Source organism: Branchiostoma belcheri, unplaced genomic scaffold, assembly GCF_001625305.1.
Source record: "Branchiostoma belcheri isolate BF01 breed outbred unplaced genomic scaffold, Haploidv18h27 scaffold23, whole genome shotgun sequence".
NCBI lineage: Eukaryota > Metazoa > Chordata > Leptocardii > Amphioxiformes > Branchiostomatidae > Branchiostoma > Branchiostoma belcheri.
The window spans coordinates 915844-936351 of NW_017803824.1; the positions used below are offsets into that span (position 1 = coordinate 915844).

The window sequence follows — 20508 nt, forward strand, 5'->3', positions numbered from 1 at the left end:
AACAGGATTTGCTACTACAAACTTGTAATGACAACTACGCGTACTTAACAGGTGGTAAGTGCAGTAAACATCGCTGGCGCATGGTGGCGCGATGGTAACATTCTTGCACTTTGCTTGACCCTGACGTGTATAAATGATTAAGTCGGGCTGCGTTGCAGTTCGAACTTTGTACCGACCGGCGCTAAAGGCAGCGAGCATAAAAACAGACGACAGAGTGCCAAAGAAGCAGCGTACTAGTATATTGCCCTAAGAGGACTGTCACTTCGTGGTTACGTCACCGTACCAATGAAGGGTCAAGGTCGAGGTGAACCTATGGGGCAAAATGGGCCCAGTGTTAGGAAAGGGACGTCATCAGAAGGAGAGGTGAAACAAAGTCCACAGCTGTACGTGTCATCTACCAAGCGGATATGGAAGAACCTAATAGTGATAGCTGTCGTCTTCCTGGTGAACTTCACGGCGTTTCGCGCCATACAGAACCTGCAGAGCACGCTGAACAGCGCGGCCGGACTCGGCGTGGTGTCTTTAAGCTGTGTGTACGCGTGCATGGTGCTGTCGTGCCTGTTCGTGCCCATTCTCATCCACAAAGTCGGCTCGTGCAAGTGGACCGTCGTGGTCTGTTTACTGGGGCACATTTTATACACAGGATCCAACTTCTACCCATCCTGGTACACTCTGATACCGTCTTCAGTGTTGCTGGGGGCTATTTCGGGTCCGCTTTGGACGGCACAGCTCACCTATTTGACCCGCTCTGCTCAGGAATATGCCAAACTGTTAAAACGTGACAGCCCGGAGGGTGACCTTGCCAAGTTCAACGGCGTGTTCTACTTTACGTTCGACTTGGCCGGGCTTAGCGGCAACCTTATTTCGTCCTTGGTGCTCTCTACAGGTATGAATGAATGATCTCTACAGGTATGAATGAATGATCTCTACAGGTATGAATGAATGAACGAACGAACGAACGAATGAATGAATGAATGAAAGGTTTATTGATCAACATGATCCTTAAAAAGTACATCGCAGCCAGGTAAAGTGGCTGAATTGCATACTTTTCACATCAATAGACAAGGCTATCTACAAATTGACATTTGGTATAAATATCAATATTTATATATACTAATAATGTTCCAAATAGGTAGACAGGACATCGGGAAGGGAGAGCTGGAGTTCTGCGGCGCGAGGGATTGTGGGATTCGTCCCGAAACCAACTGGACTCTTCATTACGTCACTAGAAACTCTAGCACGTCTTACAATCATTCCACCGCCGGACTTTCAGACGACAATTTCAACCAACAGGCGATTATCTACACACTTTTCGGGGTCTTTCTCGCGTGCAACGTCTTGGCGGTGTTAATTGCAGTACTTTGTCTCGACAAGGATGTCAGAAGCCCGGAGCTGGCGTCCGCTGAGCCTGTCCCTACGGTGTCCCAACTCCTACTCCGTACAGTCCGCGTGTTGAAGGATGTTGACTATGTACTCCTGATGCCGCTACTGGTCACCATGGGGATGTCCGAGGCCATCGTAGCAGGAGAGATCACAAAGGTACGGATTCTTAAGTACTAGTACCTAATACCAGCTCAGAAAAGAACTTGCAAGAAATAGTCATGCCTTCAAGTACCAGAGTTATCAACCAAGGATTGAGGTGTTAAAAAACTCATTTTTTCCTAGAGCTATCGCAGAGTGGAACTCGCTGTCACCAAGTACAGTACGGGCATTATCATTACATGGCTTTAAACAATGTTCAGCGTTACATGTTCAAGGGTTAGGCGTAACAAGTCGTTCGGTGTAATGTAGCCGGCTGCCTCCGCACCGCGTGCCTGCGAAGCTGGTGTGTGACGCCGAAGGGCGGTTATACCGGCTACTAGTACAGATACAGAAGCTGGTGTGTTACGCCTAAGGGCTGTTATACCGGCTATACAGATACAGAAGCTGGTGTGTTACGCCGAAGGGAAGGGCAGTTATACCGGCTATACAGATACAGAAGGTGGTGTGTTATGCCCAAGGGCGGTTTTACCGGCTATACAGATACACTACAGATACAGATACTAATATTGACGCCATTGTTTCAGTCGTACGTCAGCTGCGTCCTGGGTGTACAGATGGTGGGTTACGTCATGGTGTGCTTCAGCGTCACCAGTAGTGTGTTCTCTCCCCTGTTGGGTCACCTGAGTAAGCCATTCTTTCTACTACAATTGTAACGGGTACAATGCATGGCAAACTCTTCAGTACTACATATCTAGCTAACATCTACTCTCACGTCTACGTACAGTAATGCTTACAAGTTCTATGTATCGAAAATAACACACTACAAATGTATTTCAAAAAGGAAGAAGAACTTTATTGCACGACAATTGCACATGGTACAATGTATGGCAAACTACATAAAGAGAGTAGCAACAATAAAATAAGTGTGTTGAATAAGACCGACGGTCGAATAAAAAACCTAATATATCTATGTCATAATTATTCAAATAATAAGGGATAGCACAAGTCCTTGATAAAGTGTTACAATCGAGTGGGCTAATCACAAGTTTCGGTATTTTCAAAAAGGTAAGTACGCGGGCACCAGGATCATCATCCTCGCCGCTGTGGGCGTCAACGCCGTCCTGCTCATTTACATGTTGCTATGGCAACCGGATGAGGGCTCCCTTGCCAGAATCCTGTCCGTGTCGGGAGGATGGGGCGTGGTGAGGGCTGTCTGGCACACTCAGCTGTACGGTACGTATGTATCAATCTCCAAGCAGATCATACGGGGCCAGGCAGTGTCCATTAGCCACCGAAGTTGGGTGGCCAGTGGATACTGTCTGACTAATGGATACTGCCTGGCAAATCTCTTTTGCGGCCACCGAAACACATGCTTTGAGATCACGGTATGTATGACTAATGGACACCTCCTCTGGCCACCGTATGATCTGCTTGGAGACTTGTTTGCCATAATCGTTCTTGGCCAGTTTCTTATCTACAATGACCCTATTACATTCCCGTACTTTGAGCTCAAAGCAGACCAATAAACCACGTATTATTTATTTTCTACGTCTTTGTAGCTCGTATAGGGTCCGGCTTGTTTTGCCCGTTTTGTTCTTATTACCGGGTCAGCGTTTTTATCTCGAAGCCTCCTCTCGTACACATCTACCGTCAAACGCACCATGTGGAGGCGACGAGCTACAAAGACTTACAAAATAAATAATACATAGTTTATTGGTCAAACAGTACCCGTGCAATCGCTTATAGCGCTGATCAGATGATACACGCGATACACATATTTACTCCACACACACTTTTGTTGTGGAACTGCCTCAAGGGTCTGTGCGGCTGTCGTTCGGCGCCACAAGGTGACCTCAATACGACTTTCCCTAACCGAAGTTATGTATGTACCCATTCACACCTGACATGGGTGGAGTGAGCCTTTCCCAAGGCGGCAAAATACTATAAAAACACGCACAAAACTCCCGGTATCTACCTGTATCTGCTTTAGATAGATTTGAAATATACGCCAAAAAGCAGTTACTCGAGCAACTGAATATGATCATGATTTTGGAAATGGTCAGACGTTTCAGCTAGTATCCGCTAGCTTTCGTCAGTGATTGAGAGACCAGAGGAGAAATATAGGTTTATAAGCACTAGCTGAAACGTCTGACCGTTTCTAAAATCATATTTAGTTTCTTGAGTAACTGCTTTTTTGGCGTATCTTATTACCTGGATGTCTAACCTTCAGCGAAGATTTGAAATATCTTTCTTTCCCTTCAGCTGTACTCGGAACCACATTCCCGCGTAACCAGGAAGCCGTCTTCGCCAACGCCAAAATGACGCAGAGTGTCGGCAACATGCTGGTGTTCGCCTACAGCGCAGGTCTTGTTTTTGTTTTGTTTGTTTATTTATCCAGGAAATACATATCGCCTGGTGGCGTTTTTCAATTACTCCTGAGGGGGAAACCCCCAAAACAAAAAAGCAATTAACAACAAAAATGATGAGTGGCGTCGGTGGCGCAACGGTTAGAGCGTTGGACTCGGAACCGAGAGGTCCCGGGTTCGATACTCACCGTAGCCCGACGTTGTGCCCTTGGGAAAGGCACTTTACACGACTTCCCCACCTATACGGTGGAGTGACGCCCACCTGTCTGTCAAGGTGCCAAAAACACCTTACGGATTTGGTGCGCCGATGTGACAACATCTCATATCTGCCACTGAGAGCCGTAATTTTTTTTTAACAACAAAATCAACGCAAAATTAACAATGGCATCAAATAAAGTTACTCAGATTACAAATTGATACAAAATCAAAGTAACTTAAAAACATACATAAAAATCATACTACTAAGATAAGATTTTTATACTTGTTGTTATTGACTATGTAAATTTTGATGTTGTGTATGTGTTTTTGTATGGGGGAGGGCAACTTGTAAAGTTTCGTATGCCTTCTTTTGCCCACCTTGACCTTGTTTGCCTCCCCCCCCCCCCCTTTCCACTTTGTGAAACATCAAAATAAACAAAAAAGAGAAACAATATTGTAATCTTAACACCAGGTCTGTGCATGGACGTGAAACTGTACATCTACGCGGCTCTGCTGGCGATGGGAGTGGCGGGGTACGGAGCGGTGGAGTGCCGGAAAACGCGCAACAAGAACAAGAACAACCCAGGAGACAACACACCGGGAAGTACGGAAGGTCCGGAGAAGGGTTGTGAATGTGACGCCGCTCCGGAAAGATGGGATCTTTTGGAAAGGGAAACGTCGTTATAACCATTCTTGAAACCAGCGAATAAAAGCCTCTGTGGTACCAGTGCAGATATTCAATTGTGACTTATATCAATCTGTCACATATGATAAAACTGAATATAACGTCCGGTTCTCAACAGTAATGACGAAAGACTGAAAAAAGCGTATCTGCTGTAAATGGACCAATACTGTACTTCTAATAAAGTATTACACACAACACGTTTCTTTGCTTGCTTCTTTGTATCAAGATCTAAAGATGTGTTGACAGCCACTCTCCGGGTATGGCAAGTCTACATTGTCATCATAGTGAGATACAAGTATCTATTGCCAGGGCATGACGGCGAACGTTGGGTTTGAAAAGTAAGTTACATGGCATCACGATTCGGGAGGGAAACACTTTTCAGGGAGAGAGCTCCAGAATCGAAGAGCTACTTGTGTCGCTCCAGGCTCTAGTGTCGCTCATGTCTTCCTGATAATCCATCTCGTCATGTTCACTCAGTGTCTCCCCTTCGTCTAGTTCCGACCCGTCGCTGTGGAAGCCCCTCGCGGTGGGGACCCACTCCCTCTCCCGCCTAGCCCGGTCGTCCCTCTCCCTCAGTCGTCTCTCCATGTTCGTGTGGCCGTCGTGCAACACCTCCTCCAGACCCATACCTATCCAGAAAAATTGAGTACGTTTAAGTTAAGAAATAAAAAAACAGTAAAATTTAGCCAAGAGGAAGAATGATTGGTGGGCATATAAGACAGGATGTGTCGTCCAAAATCTAGCTGTCTTTTGCGTTTGACGAAAAATGTTGTCGTATACGTAAATGTTTCGCCTCACATTGGACAAGAAATTGCACGAATGTGACCGACCCTTTAATAATATGTAGTTCTCTATATAACGTGATGCTTAAAGTAAAAGTGATTTCACCTGTGTAACTGAGTACCCCTATCAGCCTACTTCCACTGCTCTTATAAACGCTTGAATACATAGAACAAGTATAGTCTCAGACGATGACTTCTAAGACTGTGCGACCCGGCTCGTGTGCTCTTCATTATGAAAACAACCCAACAGTTTGAAGGCTAACTTGTAACCTTTCTGCTCCGTAAGAATAGTGATAAATGGCATGGGAATGCATAAAAAGTGTCCGCACAGAAAATCAAAAGCCAACAGTTCCTCTTTCTACTAACGTCTGCGACCGCGCGTAGCGACCAGAATTTTGGCAGACGCTCAACTAATTTTATAGAGTAAGTTCTATGTCTTGATGTCTTTTGAATTGTACATGTACTTTAACATCTTGCATCATATTTCTATAAAGCAAGAGGCACACAAATACAATTTTGTCGCTTGGCAATCGCCATCCCTGCGTATATACGTACATGTAGTAGTGGAAATGGGGCCTAATTAACTAAAACGTTACCTATGGTCCTTCTCATCCTGTACATCCTGAGGTAGCGGCAGTCTTGTATGGCTGTGTCCACCACGGGTACGGCGTCCTTACGACTCGCCTCGTAACCCCTTCTCTCCAGGTTTAGCGGCTTGTTCTTGTACGCGGGCCGCAGCCAGCCCTGCGGTCGGAAGACTTTCTGTGCCGAGCGGCTTCGGCTGCTCTGTGTGGTCCCCGCCCGCCGTTTGGCGGCAAGGATCCGGGCACGTATCTCTTCGTCCAGCATGGACGTCTTTACGCCTTTGTTTATACCAGACTGTTTGGTCGCAGCATCGCCTTTTTGGACGGATAATCCGTTGGTTATCAACCCCGAATTCGGTACTACACTCTCCATTAAGACAAAACTAAACCTAGCTATACATTAGAGTAATGGAATTTGTGGAAGCAGAAACGTGCATGCCACACCATGTGCACTACAGTTAACACAGGACTGCTAGCGCGGAATTAGACTACTGTATAGTATGTCGTACTGTAATAAGAAAAGGTCTGTCACGGTTAGTTGACGATGACACTTTCTTGAAGCACTCTTAGAACAGCGTGTTGTTCAGATGATTCATTCCGGTGGGCAAAAGAAAATCTGTGTATCTTGAAGACCACTTCAAGAAGACCATACGGCTAGGGCGTGATACTGGGGAGTCCTTCACTGATGGTGCGTGGAGAAAAATATACTCGAGCACTTCCCTTGTATGTTTTGGCCTATCTTTACGTTACGCTTGGGTGATGGTGAAAAAGGCGATGCATTCAACATCTAACCACTGCCGTGCCATTCATGTCACAGATGGACGCATATGGAGGGAATTTTTGACCATGCAAAAATAAAATATTTCATACCAAGAATGCCAAGATCATAGCAGAAGCAACGTATTCATATAACGATGTATTCATCTTCATCAATTTCTACATGATGAGTATCGTACAGTGCAGGTATACACTACAACCTAGGGACGGAGCGAGCATGATTACTCTCCAAGCAGAGGTTTGCATTTTGGGTTATTTCGGGCATGCTTAGGCTTTTTTTATCGGGGTTTCTTTTTTTACTGGAATTATTTTTTTCACCCAACCCAAAAAAAAAAAAAACCCTAAAAACACTTGAGCTCCAAAAATAACCCAAACCTCTGCTTGGAGAGTAAGCATGCTCACTTGCACGTCTTTTTGGACGGTTCTCCACATACTGCATAATGGCTAACCTAATAAGGGCTTGCTGCACACAGAGTAGGATAAATACATATCCACATACTAGTAACCCACTCTACAGGCCCCTTGGAAATATGAATGAGGCATAAGTCTGATAGCGACTTCTATAGATTTTTATTTTCCAATGATGACAATGTTCGACCATACAATTTTTTCAACATGACTGTAGAATTTCTTGTTATCGTCCTGTTCAACCACACTAGTACTGGCAGGTACAACATGATAATTACATTAAATGATGTTTAGCAAGTGAGACGCTATTTATTTCTTCAAAATGCATCCTTTAACTTCAATCCATCTTGCCCAAGTGTTAAAACATTTTAGGTTGTCCTAAAATCTACTCTGCTTCTTTTGCTGCATTTTGGCTGCGGCTTTTTTCTTCATCATCTGCAGTCTCTTGTTAGCGTCTTGCGACTGCGATGTTGGTAGCTGCAGCATTCTGCCTCCATTCCCTCCCGGCTTCGCAGCGCCGCTTCCTGACGGTTTCACGCTCGAACTTGACACCGACGGCGGCTTCCCCGAGCCTCCTCCTAGCTTAGCCATGCCGCTCCCTGTGCTACCACTACTGCCGCTAGACAGGAATTTACTGGAACTCCCTGATGAGGAAGATTTTGATGTGACGGCAGCCTTCATGGCAGCCAGGCCCTGTTTCCCGGCGGCGGCAGCTGCAGGTTTGGCACTGCTGAAGGGACCGGCCGGTGCCTTGGTGGTGGTGGGGGTTTTGGGGAGGGAGGACTTCCCGCTGATGTTAGCCGCCCAGCTGGCCAGTCCGGTGAGCTGTGAGCCTGACCCCGCACTGGACAGGGTCGAGGAGGACGTCATGGACGACTGGAAAACAAAATTATTACATTTTTAATGTATATCTGTAAGGCTCAGTTTTAGCTCATTTTACCTTACAATGCATTGTGACTTCTCAGTTTTCCAACAAGTACTTCTTGGTTTTTTAATGGTGCAAGAAGTGCTTAGAAAGTTACTGGTACATGTACATGTAATGATATATTACACAAAAAATATTTGTGGTTCAGTAAGGCTACCTATATATATTAGCCTTTGTTACTAGTACATACATGTATGAGATAATGAAAGATATAACATTGAGAGTGTGTGTGAAATTTATAGATAATATTCAGTCACTGATAAAAGTGAGTGAATGTCTGACTCTTTATTTATGCAGCTGTATATGTATAATGCTAGATATTTTTGAACTCTCAAAGAGACAGAGGGCAGAGCTAGGTTTTCTTACTGTTTCCGATCTCTTAAACAGCTGCATGGTGGAGAGGTCTGGAGTCTTGGGTTTGACAGAAGCCTGGTCCTTCTCTCTGCTACTGGATATGGTGGAGGTGGGCTTGGACTTCTGGGCCTTGGATGCCTACAAACAGTGTAGTACAACATCAAACTTGTAGACAAACATTCCAACAACAGCACACAACACTCGGGCAATAGTAAAAGCCACAAATGCACAATCACCAAGACAAAATAAATTCAATGGCAACGGCATACAGAGGAGCACATCGGCAGAACGTACTGCGCCTGTGCAGAACCCTACATTTTGACGCTTTTCGGTGGATTTTTGGTAAACGTTGCATCAGAATTCTGCCTGCTGCAGACGATATATTTTCCGCCATAACATTTCTAAACTACAGACAAGATATTAACCTTATGTGCGCAAATACGACATTATATAAGACGTTTTTCCTGATATGCCATGTATATTAGGCCATGTTGATTTGATTATATGGATGACATCCGCGCGCGCATGAATTTTCGGTCGTTTCCAAAAAAAAAAGAAGTTTTCAACCATACTGTAAATCGTGCAAAACAGTTGCTAAATGAGCAAAAATATACCATAAGTTGCAAGGAAAACATTTAGAAACGATACAATGTCGTAGAATGCCAAAATCAAAGGAAAAAAGACAAAAATGTAAAGAAATGAATTCGAAGAGTAGATTATTTGCCATAACATATTCTGTGCCATTTGTTCAACCTTCATGACCACGTAGATTTCATAGTGAAAGCAACTTTTTTTTTTTGCAAAACTTTTTTTTTATTCGCACGCGCGCATCAGTTTTGGGGTTCCCAGAGGATGTCATCCATATAATCAAATCAACATGGCCTTATACATAACTGGTTTCGCGCAGGTGCAGTACGTTCTGCCAACATGCTATGGTACACAGAGGAGGGACACACACACACTGGGGAGTTATGAAAGGGTTAATTGGACAGACCTTGAGCGGTGGTAGGGCCTGGATCTTGTTCTAGGACAAGTGACAAACAACAGTCATGTACATGGGTTCAACAGCAAGAGGAGACAAGTACTGCCTCAGTCACATTTCCAATACAGCCTGAACTTTTGCGGATCTCTTGGCCCAGACTGGGCTCTGAAAAAAAATTGGACTACTTCCTTTTACAGTCACAGTGTAAATTTCATAATCATCTTGTTGTGAGGATTTCAAAAAGAGTAAAAAAATCATTTACACTAATTAGTGTAAATTTTAAAAAAGAGTAAAAAAATCATTTACACTCATTAGTGTAAATTTTCCTTCACACTAATCCATTTAGACTTAGGTCAAGTGGCTTTCTTTTTACCGGAAGTAGCCAAAGCCCAAAAATTGCCTTGCAAGTGCAAAAAAAAAAGAGTACTACTTAGTACATGAACCTGACAGGCCATCGGTTTGGAAATGTGACCGCAGCTTGTATCCACAACTTGTCTCCTCTGATTCTGAAGTGCAGTAGTCTTGATTCAAACAACGCCGCGAGTTTCACACAATAAACAGTCATGTTGTTGTTGAGATGTAAGTGCCAAGTAAACAGTAACAAAGTGACTGAATGTCTGTCGGATCGTACCATTTTCCTGATGGTGCGGGTACAGCGCTGACAGTACCAAACCTTCCGAGGGTCGTTCACATCACTGTCTGTCACGGGCGGACGGTGACAGTCCTGAAGGGGAAAGAGATAGAACTTTATTGCACAACTGTGAACAGTTGTACAAGGTACAATGCATGGCAACAACTATTGAACACAGTACCAAAAGAGGCACTGAATAAAACTTAACATTCTCATTACTAAAACAATAATGGCTATAGCATTTGTCTTTAATATTAAGAGTTAAAATTGAGTGGGGCAAATCTTTCATGTACATTGTAAGTACCTACTAGTATTTTTGCACTGTGGGAGTTGATGCATCTTATTGATATTCTCAAATCCGTCTGTAGCATTGTCTCTTGAAATCTGTGTTCTTAATTTGAGAAATGTGAATAGTACTAGATAATGATTTTGGCAAATAATAGATTTGAGCTAATGATTTTTAATTTCTAAATGCTCTTTGGTAAAATTTGACTCTTTCAATAAAAATTTAAGCATGTTTTCCCAGCAATGACTTTGGTATGACTTGCTTGGGGATCGAACCCACGTCCTACCACATGTGAGCTGCCAGTAAACTGTATTGCTATGGCGTTGACTGAGACTGAAGACTCCTGTTACTGACCTGATGGTACAGGTTGTGGCACTCCGCACACTCCACCAGCTGGTTACCTGGAGTCACGTTCATCTGTCTGGAGATGACAAAAACAAAAAAAAAAATCAAGTTTGTTGCAGAGATCACTGGGAAAAGTTATCTACATTTCTGTATCTGTATCTGTATCGGTATAGCCGGTATAGCCGCCCTTCGGCGTACACACCAAAATACTTTTATATAGCAGTTAAGTAGAAACTGCCAACAAGGGACAGAAAAGTCTTTGTATTACTGTACTCAGAAAGAAGCACACTTTATACTGATTTGTGGTGTTTTTATTTTGTGGTAGGAGAGCTGATTAATGTTGAGTAGTTGTGTCAGTTCATTTTGGTGATGCTGAAGAAGAGTGATGGATGTCACTTGAAATGTCCAGAAGTATTATCTCTGTAATTTATCCAGTAATAGAGTTGGAATAGCTTTGACTTTGAATAGATAGAGAAACAGAAGCTTTACATTTTTTATGATCTCATGGTAAGAGGTCACTGTGAAATCTGTATTATGAGTTCTTTATTGCAAGTTCATACCCCAGGGCTAATTGCAAACAGACATTGACAATAACAATGAGTACAGAATGTATTGAGGAGTGATATAAAACTATATGCTGACATGGAGCTCTACGATCTACTTATCTAACTTTCTACCTCTACCTAAAACTAATAGCGTACATGTACATACATAAGATAAAGAGTGGCAATGTAATTAAGTACCACTGACCTGCAGATGACACACACCAGCCCCATCTCCTCAGCAAACTCATCAGCGCTGGTCTCCATCCCCTCCTCTCCCTCCTCCTCATCTGACGACTGCTCTTTCTTCAGGACCGGCGGGGAGCCCTCACGCACCGTGGGGGGGTCTGGCTTCTCCAGCTTAGGCTTCTTATGCTCTTTGTTCAGGTCAGTCAGGTCCTGTTTCAGCTGATAGAGATAGGACAGAGTCATGTTTAATGAAGATAGAGAGAGTTGTCACTCATTTTCATAACAGAGAAGCAGGTACTGAATGCCATGCACCTATTTGCATTCTAATGGCTTTAGCTCAAACGTGCATATTTTTGGTGTGTTTCATTGGCAAGTCTTTGTTCAGGTCTGTCAGGTCCTGTTTAAGCTGATAGTGATAGTGATAGGACAGAGTCATCCAAAAATAGTTTCATCAGGTTGGTAAAGCATAGGATGTAGGGATTTTCTTTCACACAACAAGTCTCGTCTCACCTTGCTTACACTTCGGTGTCAGAAGCTCTGAGGAAGGTGTCTGATAGACACCAAAACATAAGCAAGGTGAGACAAAACTGGTTGTGTAAAGGACAGAGTCATGTTTAATATAGATAGAGAGAGTTGTCACTCAATTTTCATCACAGTGAAGCAGGTGGGTTATGAATGCCATGTTGGTGGACCTACATGTATTTGCATTCCAATGGATCTATGCTCAAATGTACATTTTTTGTGTATTTCCGTGGCAAGTTTTCTGATTAGACATCTAACAATGGTCATTAGAGAAGGTATAGGTAGACTGTAGTATTTGAGAAGGATATTTGAATGTCCAAAAATGTTATATAAAGTACAAATGTATAAGTATAATACACTGAAATGCAAACAGGGACACCAACATATTTATCTATTTACAAGTATTTCATCTCAGGGTAGCTGGGTGGCCCCATTCATTCAACATAGCTGATGACATGTGAAAACGCTCTGTCACCTTCTCCAGGCTGCGTTTGTCCGGCTGTTTTTTCGGCGGATCAGGTGTGGATCGTCCCGCACCGCTGCCGCTCAGGGAGGGGGACCGGCGCTCCTTCTGTCCCGGGACCATCAGGCGGTTCATCTGGCCGTGGGGCGACCCTTTCCTACCCTCCACATCCTGGAATATTTAAGTATTTTAACACTTTGTTAAGGGTGCTATTGAATGTATATTATGTACTATGATATCCAGTCAAAACTGTTCTAGTGATTACCTAGAGCTGCTTAACCATAAGGACCACCTGGCCATCATGACAACTTTTTTGGTGGACCTTTTTCTCTCATTGACTCAAGGAGCAAATAATTTTGTCACCTGTGTATTGTGAACAATTTCTTCAACTCCCTTGAGTGTTCAATACTGACAGGTCTTACTAGTCCTGGGAATAGAACACTTCAAACATTGTAGTTGTGTAACAAACAAAGTCATTTATTCAGTAAAAAGGTTTACAACATTCTACAAGTAATATGATATTTCTTGAAATTGGGTCTTGTAGAATCATCAAGATTGCAAATGTCTAGTTCTAGTATCTACAGATGCATCCAACACACTGCACTCTCTACACTACAAGAAGGGGGATGTTTTAAGTCTACTAGTACACTAAGTTGTTAGCAGAGAACAGGAAGGAGTAGGAGATTGTAGGAGCAAAACCAAGGCACACAAGAGAGAAAAGTCACACTTGTGGGTTGACCTGTGCCTTCTCCTCAACTTGTGTTTTCCCCTGACCCACAGTGTCTGCTGATGGAGAATCCTCCACCTCGGGGACACAAGAAGCAACAGTGTTACACTCCACTAACATGCATGGTTCTTCTTTACACAGAATGAAATGATGTGATTGGTTGATGTTGATGATAACATGATGCAGCCTGCGCCACGGCTTTCTAATAATATGATTTGTGATTACTAGTGCTTGGTGCAGATATGCTATAATGGGTCAGTCCTGGGCACCCTTCTACACTGGTACTATCCCCATATTGTACTTGGTATATTCCAAGATGGCTAACTGATGACATCACAAGCCAACATGGCAACACCCACCAAAGTTGGTTAAAACAGATTGAGAACATTTTGGGGGGGAGGGCGTCAAACATGTAATTGTAACCGAATTCTAGGCTCAGAAAACATATTTTGGCAAACTAAATTTCTGATAAAATTGGCAAATCGATTTTGGGCCTTACCTTGTCAAGCTTTCCTGTTATCACTGAAGATGTGGCAAGGGAAGGGGACGATTTGTTGAGCGCAGCATCGACCAGAGCCTTCAGTTTTTCTGTAGAATCCTTACTCTTGGAGCGAAGGTAACCCAGAGCCTTTACAAACACCGGATCCAGCTCAAACGTAGCCATGGTTTGAAGGTTTACAGCTTTGTTCCGCCAACTCGTCTCCCTCTCCTTCCTCTGGTGATCTGGAATGGTGCATGTTGTTTACAGGGGTGTTTATGACGCAAAATATATTTTAGTTATTGACGAAGACTACTTCTTTGTCAACATTATTATCGAGAACAAATTTTTTTTACGAAAACCTAAGAAGTATACAATTATGTTGCGTGACTATTATAAGCCTTTGACAAATTATTTAGTTGTATCACATATCTTGAATGTAGTATTCCAGAGGTCAAAGGGTTGTGGGAATTCAAGATGGCTGCCTTTCGGAAGAATTTTTGACACTCTCTGGAAATTCTTCATATTTCCGGCTTCGTTTGGTTGTAAGGGACAGAATTTGTCAAGTAAACTACTTGTATTTTGTACACAGATGTGACTAGGCAGTGATGACCACAATGCGAACTAGAATGCCTGTTCTAGCTGTATCCAAAGCCTTCGTTTTAGCGTTGGGGAGGGGGGCGAAGACTCTTCGACCTTTCTCAACTTCCACCAAACTTGCCTCCGAAGAAAGTACGAGAGTCGTTGTGACGGGACTGGGACTTGTAACTCCGCTTGGAACGGGAACAAAACACGTGTGGTCAAGATTACTGAACGGGGAGTGCGGAATTACGGCTGTGCAGGGCCCTGGGTACGAGAAGATCCCGTGCCAAGTTGCCGCCCACGTTCCCAGGGGATCAGAGGAAGGGCAGTTTAACGCGGACAACTTTGTTTCAGCGGCCGACAAGCGCGCCATGTCAGACAGCATGGTCTTCGCTCTGGCAGCTGCTGACGAGGCTCTACAGGACGCAAAATGGAAGCCAGAATCTGAAGAAGACTGCAACATGACTGGAGTTGCCATAGGGACTGGCATGGTCAGTCTACAAGACATTGTCGACACCGGCGTTGCCCTACGAGAAAGGGGCTACAACAGAGTAAGCCCGTACTTTGTCCCGAAGATCCTGGTCAATTTAGCAGCAGGGCATGTCAGCATGAGGTACAATCTGAGAGGGCCGAACCACGCCGTGTCCACTGCCTGCACCACGGGACTTCACGCAATAGGCGATGCCTACAGGTTCATCAAGTTTGGCGACGCAAACGTCATGGTGGCCGGCGGCACAGAGGCAAGCATTAACCCACTGGCCTTTGCTGGATTCAGCAGGGCAAGGGCTTTGACGACTAAGTTCAATGATGACCCACAGACAGCTTCCAGACCGTTCCATCCCGAGAGAGACGGATTTGTGATGGGTGAGGGAGCTGGTGTGGTCGTTCTGGAGGAATACGGTCATGCCAAGAGGAGGGGGGCCACTGTGTATGCTGAAGTTCTAGGCTACGGGCTGTCGGGGGATGCGAGTCACATGACGGCACCTTCCGAGACCGGAGACGGAGCTATGCGGTGCATGAAGAGAGCTATGCAATGCGCCAGCGTCACCCCCTCTGAAGTGACATACATCAACGCACACGCTACATCCACACCTCTCGGAGACGCTGTGGAAAACGCTGCAATCAAAACTATGTTCAACGGCTCCACATCATCCTTAGCTGTTTCGTCGACAAAGGGGGCAGTTGGCCACCTGTTAGGAGCTGCAGGTGCAGTGGAAGCCATTTTTACAATCCTAGCCTGTGCAGATGGCATGCTTCCACCGACACTGAACCTGACAAGGGTGGACAAGGACTTTGACCTGAACTATGTCCCCTGTAGGGCCCAGGAGTGGAAGGTGGGGGATGTGGGGAAAAGGATTGCGTTGACGAACTCATTTGGATTTGGTGGCACAAATGCATCTCTATGTATCAGTAGCATCAATTGATATAACAAGTTAGGCATGGCTGGCTAGGGATCTGTAAATTTGTCATATAACAATGTTTGGCCAGCCGAAAGTAGCAATTATCAGCCATGTTTGGATTAGTGTAGAAGAGACGAAGTGATTCAACAAAGCTTGTTGTTATATTACAATGTATGGAAATAAATACATGTACATGTGCGTACTTCAACCCCTTCCAGAGATAGTTTCAAACTTTCAATGTGCAAATTCTATTCAAATACAGGAGCTGACCACTGTGGTGAAATGAACATTGATATTCACTCAATGGGGTATAGTGCTGTGGTAATAAAATATGGGTATGAAAGACATACATACTATTTGCGCTGTCCTATTTATTTTTTAAAATCTAGAGTAACCCATTGAGATGGCCAACATATTGCTATGAATAAAGCATTATACATTATATGAGGGAATTGTATGCATGAGTTACTATGTACATAATACTCTAGTGCCTTTACATTTTCTTCAATAGGTAGGTTTTACCACATCAAACTTCATACAAAATTCAACATCCATATATAGAGCTCTATCTTCTTTACATGACAGTGAAAAGCAGCAAAAAGTTGACTGGATTGTCCTCATTTAACACACAGAATACAGAGTGCTTGCATGGTTGTTGTAGTACACATAGACTTGAATAGTTCACACATGAGCTTAAAGGCACAATAAGCGGATAATGCAATTTACAAATGGTAGTACATGAAGTCCTTTTTATCGGTCACTATCTTTTCAATTTGGAGCAATAAAAAAGTCAATTATAATATCTGGTTTCTCATAAAGTTTACCTATATATATGAGAAGCAAACATCACACAGTAAGACCATTTTTATCTATTTCACCCACTTTTTCTTCCTCACATTATACTAGTACTACATGTACTATGTACTACTAGTATATATTGATGTAAGCTCAAATGATAATGTGCATATTTGTTGCAGGCACTGACTTCAAGTTAAAGTCACTGAGTCCCTCACCAACCATACATTATTTGTTGAACACGTAGTTCTTCAAAACAGCCACACATTGCACATTAAAGCATGTTCCCCATGGCCCCCGGCCGCCCACCCCTGCTCCTTCCGACCCCCCTTTCCCCATACCCTCCCCGCCCCCTGCACCCTTATCCCTCCTATAGTCCTCTATTGCAGCCTTCCCTGCATCTTTTGCCGTCCTCTTGAGAATAGCCTTGATGCCGATGTCGTCCATGTAGTGCCAGGCTAGACCGGCATTCCCCACGGTGTTGACTGCGTCGTCTGCTACCCGCCCAGCCTGGGTGCCGTATCTGGGGAGTCAAGTGTCATACAACTGATAAGGCAAAAGGAGTCGGTACATGTGAAAATTAATACACAGCGAGATGTACCCTGAGAGCCAGACTAGTGTTGGGCTGGCTAAACTACTACCGTGGGTAGTACCCTCGGGCTCAATGCCCCTGTAGCGGTAATTTAGATAGGTAGGCAAAGGGCTCTTGGGTGCCGAAGGAAAATGGCTAACGGCCCGATACTAGTCTGGCTTCCAGGGTAAGAGAGATGTGACAATTGTTAGAATGTAGTTTACCCTGTACCAATTTTTACTGATCATTGCAAAGGACATGGTGTCGATTTTGTTGCAATGACTTTTAAACCATTTTGAATATATGATAAAATCAAGTATTGTGGAACACCTTAATAGGAAAGGAAGCAATATCATACTAAGAGGTCTACACTACTACAAGTACTATGATGTAAAATGCCTTACTTGTGTTCAACAGTCTCCACTGTGGCATTACCAATGTTCTTGGCAATAGAGACAGCTGCAGCCTCTAGGGCCAGGTACACCGTGCTGAAGGCTGGGAGGAATTAAGTCAAAATTAGAAGTCAAAACACATATCATTTGCATTCAATTCTGCATAGTTTTGTTTTAAAGTGAAGATTCAAACAAAAGTTTTACTGTATAATATGAAAAGAGTTCACAAAATATTCATCTAATCTGTTTGCACATAATATTTGATCTGTATAATGAATTTTTTATCTGAAAAATACTGAATCAAAATATTTTCACATCTGCTCCAGAGGCATTGCCTAAAATGACCCATACCTTGCAATCCACCTGCCGCGACCTCTACGACCCCGTCCATGGTCTGCTTCTTCTTCCCATCAGTGTCGTCCTTCACGCTGTCTGGCAGCAGCTGGGTGCCCACCCTCTTCACGTGGGGGGCCAACTCACGCCCTACTCTCAAGGTCAGATCTCTCACAGCCAGCACCACAGCCTTCGTCACTTTCAAGGTCACGTGGGTCGTAGCCCTGGCAACCTATCATTGAGAAAGTAAAAAAGTAAAAATCTTTTTCACAACTTGTGGTGTTTAATGGTGTTTAAGGCTGTGCTCATCTCTGTTTCTATAGCCCTTGGGCCACACAGTTGTGCAAGCACTAAAGCAAAGGCTAGCTATAGTCCAGTGGTAGAGGTACTTCCATATATATATATATATAAATGTACTAGTACTAGAGTACTCTTTGCCTTAAGTATTGAGTGCAGAGAGAGCTGTATGTACGATTTTGACCCATGGCCTCCTGACTGCACCCTTCCATACTACAAGCTGGAAAGTGGTCTGGCATCTGAATGAGGATCTGACTTAGTCTCCACTCCAGTTGGCTGGACTCTCTATGGCTGGCAAACTCCTCTGGCCAATTATATCACCTTTTTAGGCCGATTTCTATGATCTATTCAGCCTGCAAAAGAAGTCTGGTGGAGAATAGGTCTGACTAACCTGTGCCCCCTTGACGTATTTGGGATCCACCTCGGCAGGTTTCTCGTCAGGCTTGATACGTTCCTTCAGCTTGGCCGTCCCCTTGGTCACCAGCTTTCCCGTCAGTTCAGCTCCCTTTGTTGCTCCCCCAGGACACCCACTCAGCTCCTGCAAAGGTTGGGAACAAATACATGTATGCTTCAGTTGAAGATCCGTCTCTAACAAAAATTGCATTCAAATTCAAGAATTGGTTGATGAACTTGTATTTTCTATCGTAGAGTGGAGCTCGTTGGCATCAAGCACAGTTCTGTAATATAGCCAGCTGCCGCCACGCTGCATGCCTGTGACGGTGGTGTGTTACGCCAATGGGGGGTTATACTGGCTATACTGATACAGAAAACTGCCAACAAGAACTTTCAACTTACAAGCAATACTTTATAGCTAATATATAACTATATATTATACTACATAACAGTTATACTCTTAAGTTACTGTGTTTTTAATGTCAAGGAAGGAACTTCCGAAGGAACTTCCATTTTCTTACCTACAACTAGTCCCTTTGACACCTTCTGGCTCCACTGAGGCACTTCCTTATTGGTTGTGGGTTCCGCAGGCCTTTCTGGAGCAACTGCTGGTCTCTGTGGACCAACTGCAGGTCTCTCTGGTGCAACTTCTGGCCTTCGAGGAGCAACGTCAGGTCTGCGTGGAGCAACTTCAGGTCTTTGTGGTGCAACCTCTGGTCTCCTTGGGGCTTCTGCTGGTGGTGCTGTAGGAGCTGCACCCCTCATTCCCACCACCTGAGTCAGGTCCCCAACACCGGCCTCTCCAACCCCTGCCTGAGCCTCGGGAGGCTGTGTATGGAGTTGTGTGTACTCCTGCAGCAGGCTCTGGAACTGTGCCTGCTGCACGGCGTCCACCTCTGAGGAGATGACAACCCCCACACAAGAGCCGTAGTGTCCCGACAGGACGTCGGGGAACATGTAGGCTCCGTTGTTGCTGTGCAGGGCTGGCGATTGGCCAGGGACGAGAGGGTACAGCCAGTCAGAGACTTGAAGGAAGGTGGTGTTCTGCTCTGGGATTTTGACGATTCTGAGCGGGCCCGGGTAAGACGGGGCGCTGACACTTCCGTCGGGACTGACATAGAAGATCTGTACCCCGTCTGGGATGCACAGGAGTTCATCTGCATCCGTAAAGACACTACTCCTTCTTGACGCCTCCTCCTCGGACAGGATACTGTCTCCCAGAGAAATAAAATCTCGCTCATCGGCGGTAGACCCTGCCGAAATGTGACCCCGCGGAACCACTTCTGAGTACGCAGGGGGTAAATCATTATCTGCTTGTGTGGGGGCGGCAGGTGCCCCCTGGGGTACTGATGAGGGTGGGGGAGGGCGTGCAGGGGGGGCTACTGGTCTAGTAGTAGAAGGAGGAGCCGGAGGCTCTATTTCCCTTGGTGGTGCAGTTGGCTGAACAGGAACTGCTTGACCGTTCTGTTGTGACGCCATCATTGGTTCTAGGTACTCAAGCCTGGCCTGAACTTGAGCCAATGACCTTGTCATCTTACTTCGAAGTTTCGTGGCCTCTTCTCTGCTACACTGGATCCCGAACCCCTTTTCCAAGTGATGACGCGCCCGCCGGTAAAGTTCCACGGCTTTCGCCATGTCCCCGCTCTCGTCGGAAGTGAGGGCCTGGTCTACGTAGATGAAGGCGTCGTGACATTCCCTCTTCAACGCTTGGTACCGCTCCTCTTCGGTACTAGAACTTTCTGCCCTCCCCCTTTCCATGACTTGAGCGTCCATTTTGGATCCGCTTTACAAAACCCGGAAGTTATCGTCAATGCTGACAGTTCCTTCTAGTCTTAGGTTCCTTAATGTCTTAAACTGCACTTTGGGTTCTTATATCTTAGGATTATATGAGTCAGATAAAATGAGAAAATACCAGGTGATAATTTGTTGTTAGTCACTGAACCGATCGGACGACATCCCGTGAGTCTGACGGCATTTGTTGTCGTGACGTCAGCGCTGGACCATACGAAACAAAATAAG

The 20508-nt window shown here is 44.6% G+C and overlaps 5 protein-coding genes across 7 annotated transcripts; 2 read left to right on the forward strand and 3 right to left on the reverse strand.

The window, feature by feature from the left end:
- The first annotated feature begins 312 nt into the window (after positions 1-312).
- Positions 313-4911, forward strand: LOC109470542 (protein unc-93 homolog A-like). The gene is given in 7 exon segments (XM_019769506.1): positions 313-886; positions 1133-1539; positions 2067-2166; positions 2548-2715; positions 3745-3846; positions 4519-4712; positions 4714-4911. Coding segments are annotated over 7 exon segments (1575 nt in total). The 3' UTR covers positions 4744-4911.
- Positions 4912-5109: 198 nt separating this feature from the next.
- LOC109470543 lies at positions 5110-6470 on the reverse strand. The gene is made up of 2 exons (XM_019769508.1): positions 6110-6470; positions 5110-5360 (listed from the first exon to the last, which is right to left on the reverse strand). Exons 1-2 carry the CDS (start codon positions 6468-6470, stop codon positions 5110-5112), a joined length of 612 nt encoding a protein of 203 aa, XP_019625067.1.
- Positions 6471-7429: 959 nt separating this feature from the next.
- On the reverse strand, positions 7430-14038 carry LOC109470742 (integrator complex subunit 12-like). 3 transcript variants are annotated; one of them, XM_019769807.1, is made up of 9 exons: positions 13748-14038; positions 13261-13326; positions 12534-12692; positions 11556-11755; positions 10815-10881; positions 10175-10267; positions 9556-9585; positions 8574-8699; positions 7430-8158 (listed from the first exon to the last, which is right to left on the reverse strand). In XM_019769807.1, the coding sequence occupies exons 1-9, from the start codon at positions 13910-13912 to the stop codon at positions 7661-7663; spliced, it is 1404 nt and encodes a 467-aa protein (XP_019625366.1). In that variant the 5' UTR covers positions 13913-14038; the 3' UTR covers positions 7430-7660. The 3 variants fall into 3 exon arrangements, with proteins under 3 accessions (XP_019625366.1, XP_019625367.1, XP_019625368.1); XM_019769808.1 differs by lacking the exon at positions 9556-9585 and having other exon boundaries at positions 7433-8158; positions 13748-14018; XM_019769809.1 differs by lacking the exon at positions 13261-13326 and having other exon boundaries at positions 7435-8158; positions 13748-14015.
- A 95-nt stretch (positions 14039-14133) lies between these two features.
- Positions 14134-15880, forward strand: LOC109470740 (3-oxoacyl-[acyl-carrier-protein] synthase, mitochondrial-like). Its single transcript, XM_019769805.1, has one exon. It carries the CDS (start codon positions 14335-14337, stop codon positions 15730-15732), a length of 1398 nt encoding a protein of 465 aa, XP_019625364.1. The 5' UTR covers positions 14134-14334; the 3' UTR covers positions 15733-15880.
- An 851-nt stretch (positions 15881-16731) lies between these two features.
- Positions 16732-20484, reverse strand: LOC109470544 (spartin-like). Its single transcript, XM_019769509.1, is given in 6 exon segments — positions 16732-17026; positions 17479-17569; positions 17818-18031; positions 18488-18613; positions 18615-18634; positions 19011-20484. Coding segments are annotated over 6 exon segments (1998 nt in total). The 5' UTR covers positions 20263-20484.
- Between the last annotated feature and the right edge of the window lie 24 nt (positions 20485-20508).

Bases quoted from the DNA above. Each gene is read 5' to 3' on its own strand.
- LOC109470742 (XM_019769807.1), bottom strand. From the start codon at position 13,912: ATGGCTACGTTTGAGCTGGATCCGGTGTTTGTAAAGGCTCTGGGTTAC. The intron at 12,693-13,260 runs GTCAACCCACAA...TAAATATTCCAG, and splicing joins AAGTTGAGGAGAAGGCACAG to GATGTGGAGGGTAGGAAAGG. The intron at 10,268-10,814 runs GTCAGTAACAGG...TTTCCCCTTCAG, and splicing joins GCCACAACCTGTACCATCAG to GACTGTCACCGTCCGCCCGT.
- LOC109470740 (XM_019769805.1), top strand. From the start codon at position 14,335: ATGACCACAATGCGAACTAGAATGCCTGTTCTAGCTGTATCCAAAGCC.
- LOC109470543 (XM_019769508.1), bottom strand. From the start codon at position 6,470: ATGGAGAGTGTAGTACCGAATTCGGGGTTGATAACCAACGGATTATCC. The intron at 5,361-6,109 runs GTAACGTTTTAG...TTTTCTGGATAG, and splicing joins CAGGATGAGAAGGACCATAG to GTATGGGTCTGGAGGAGGTG.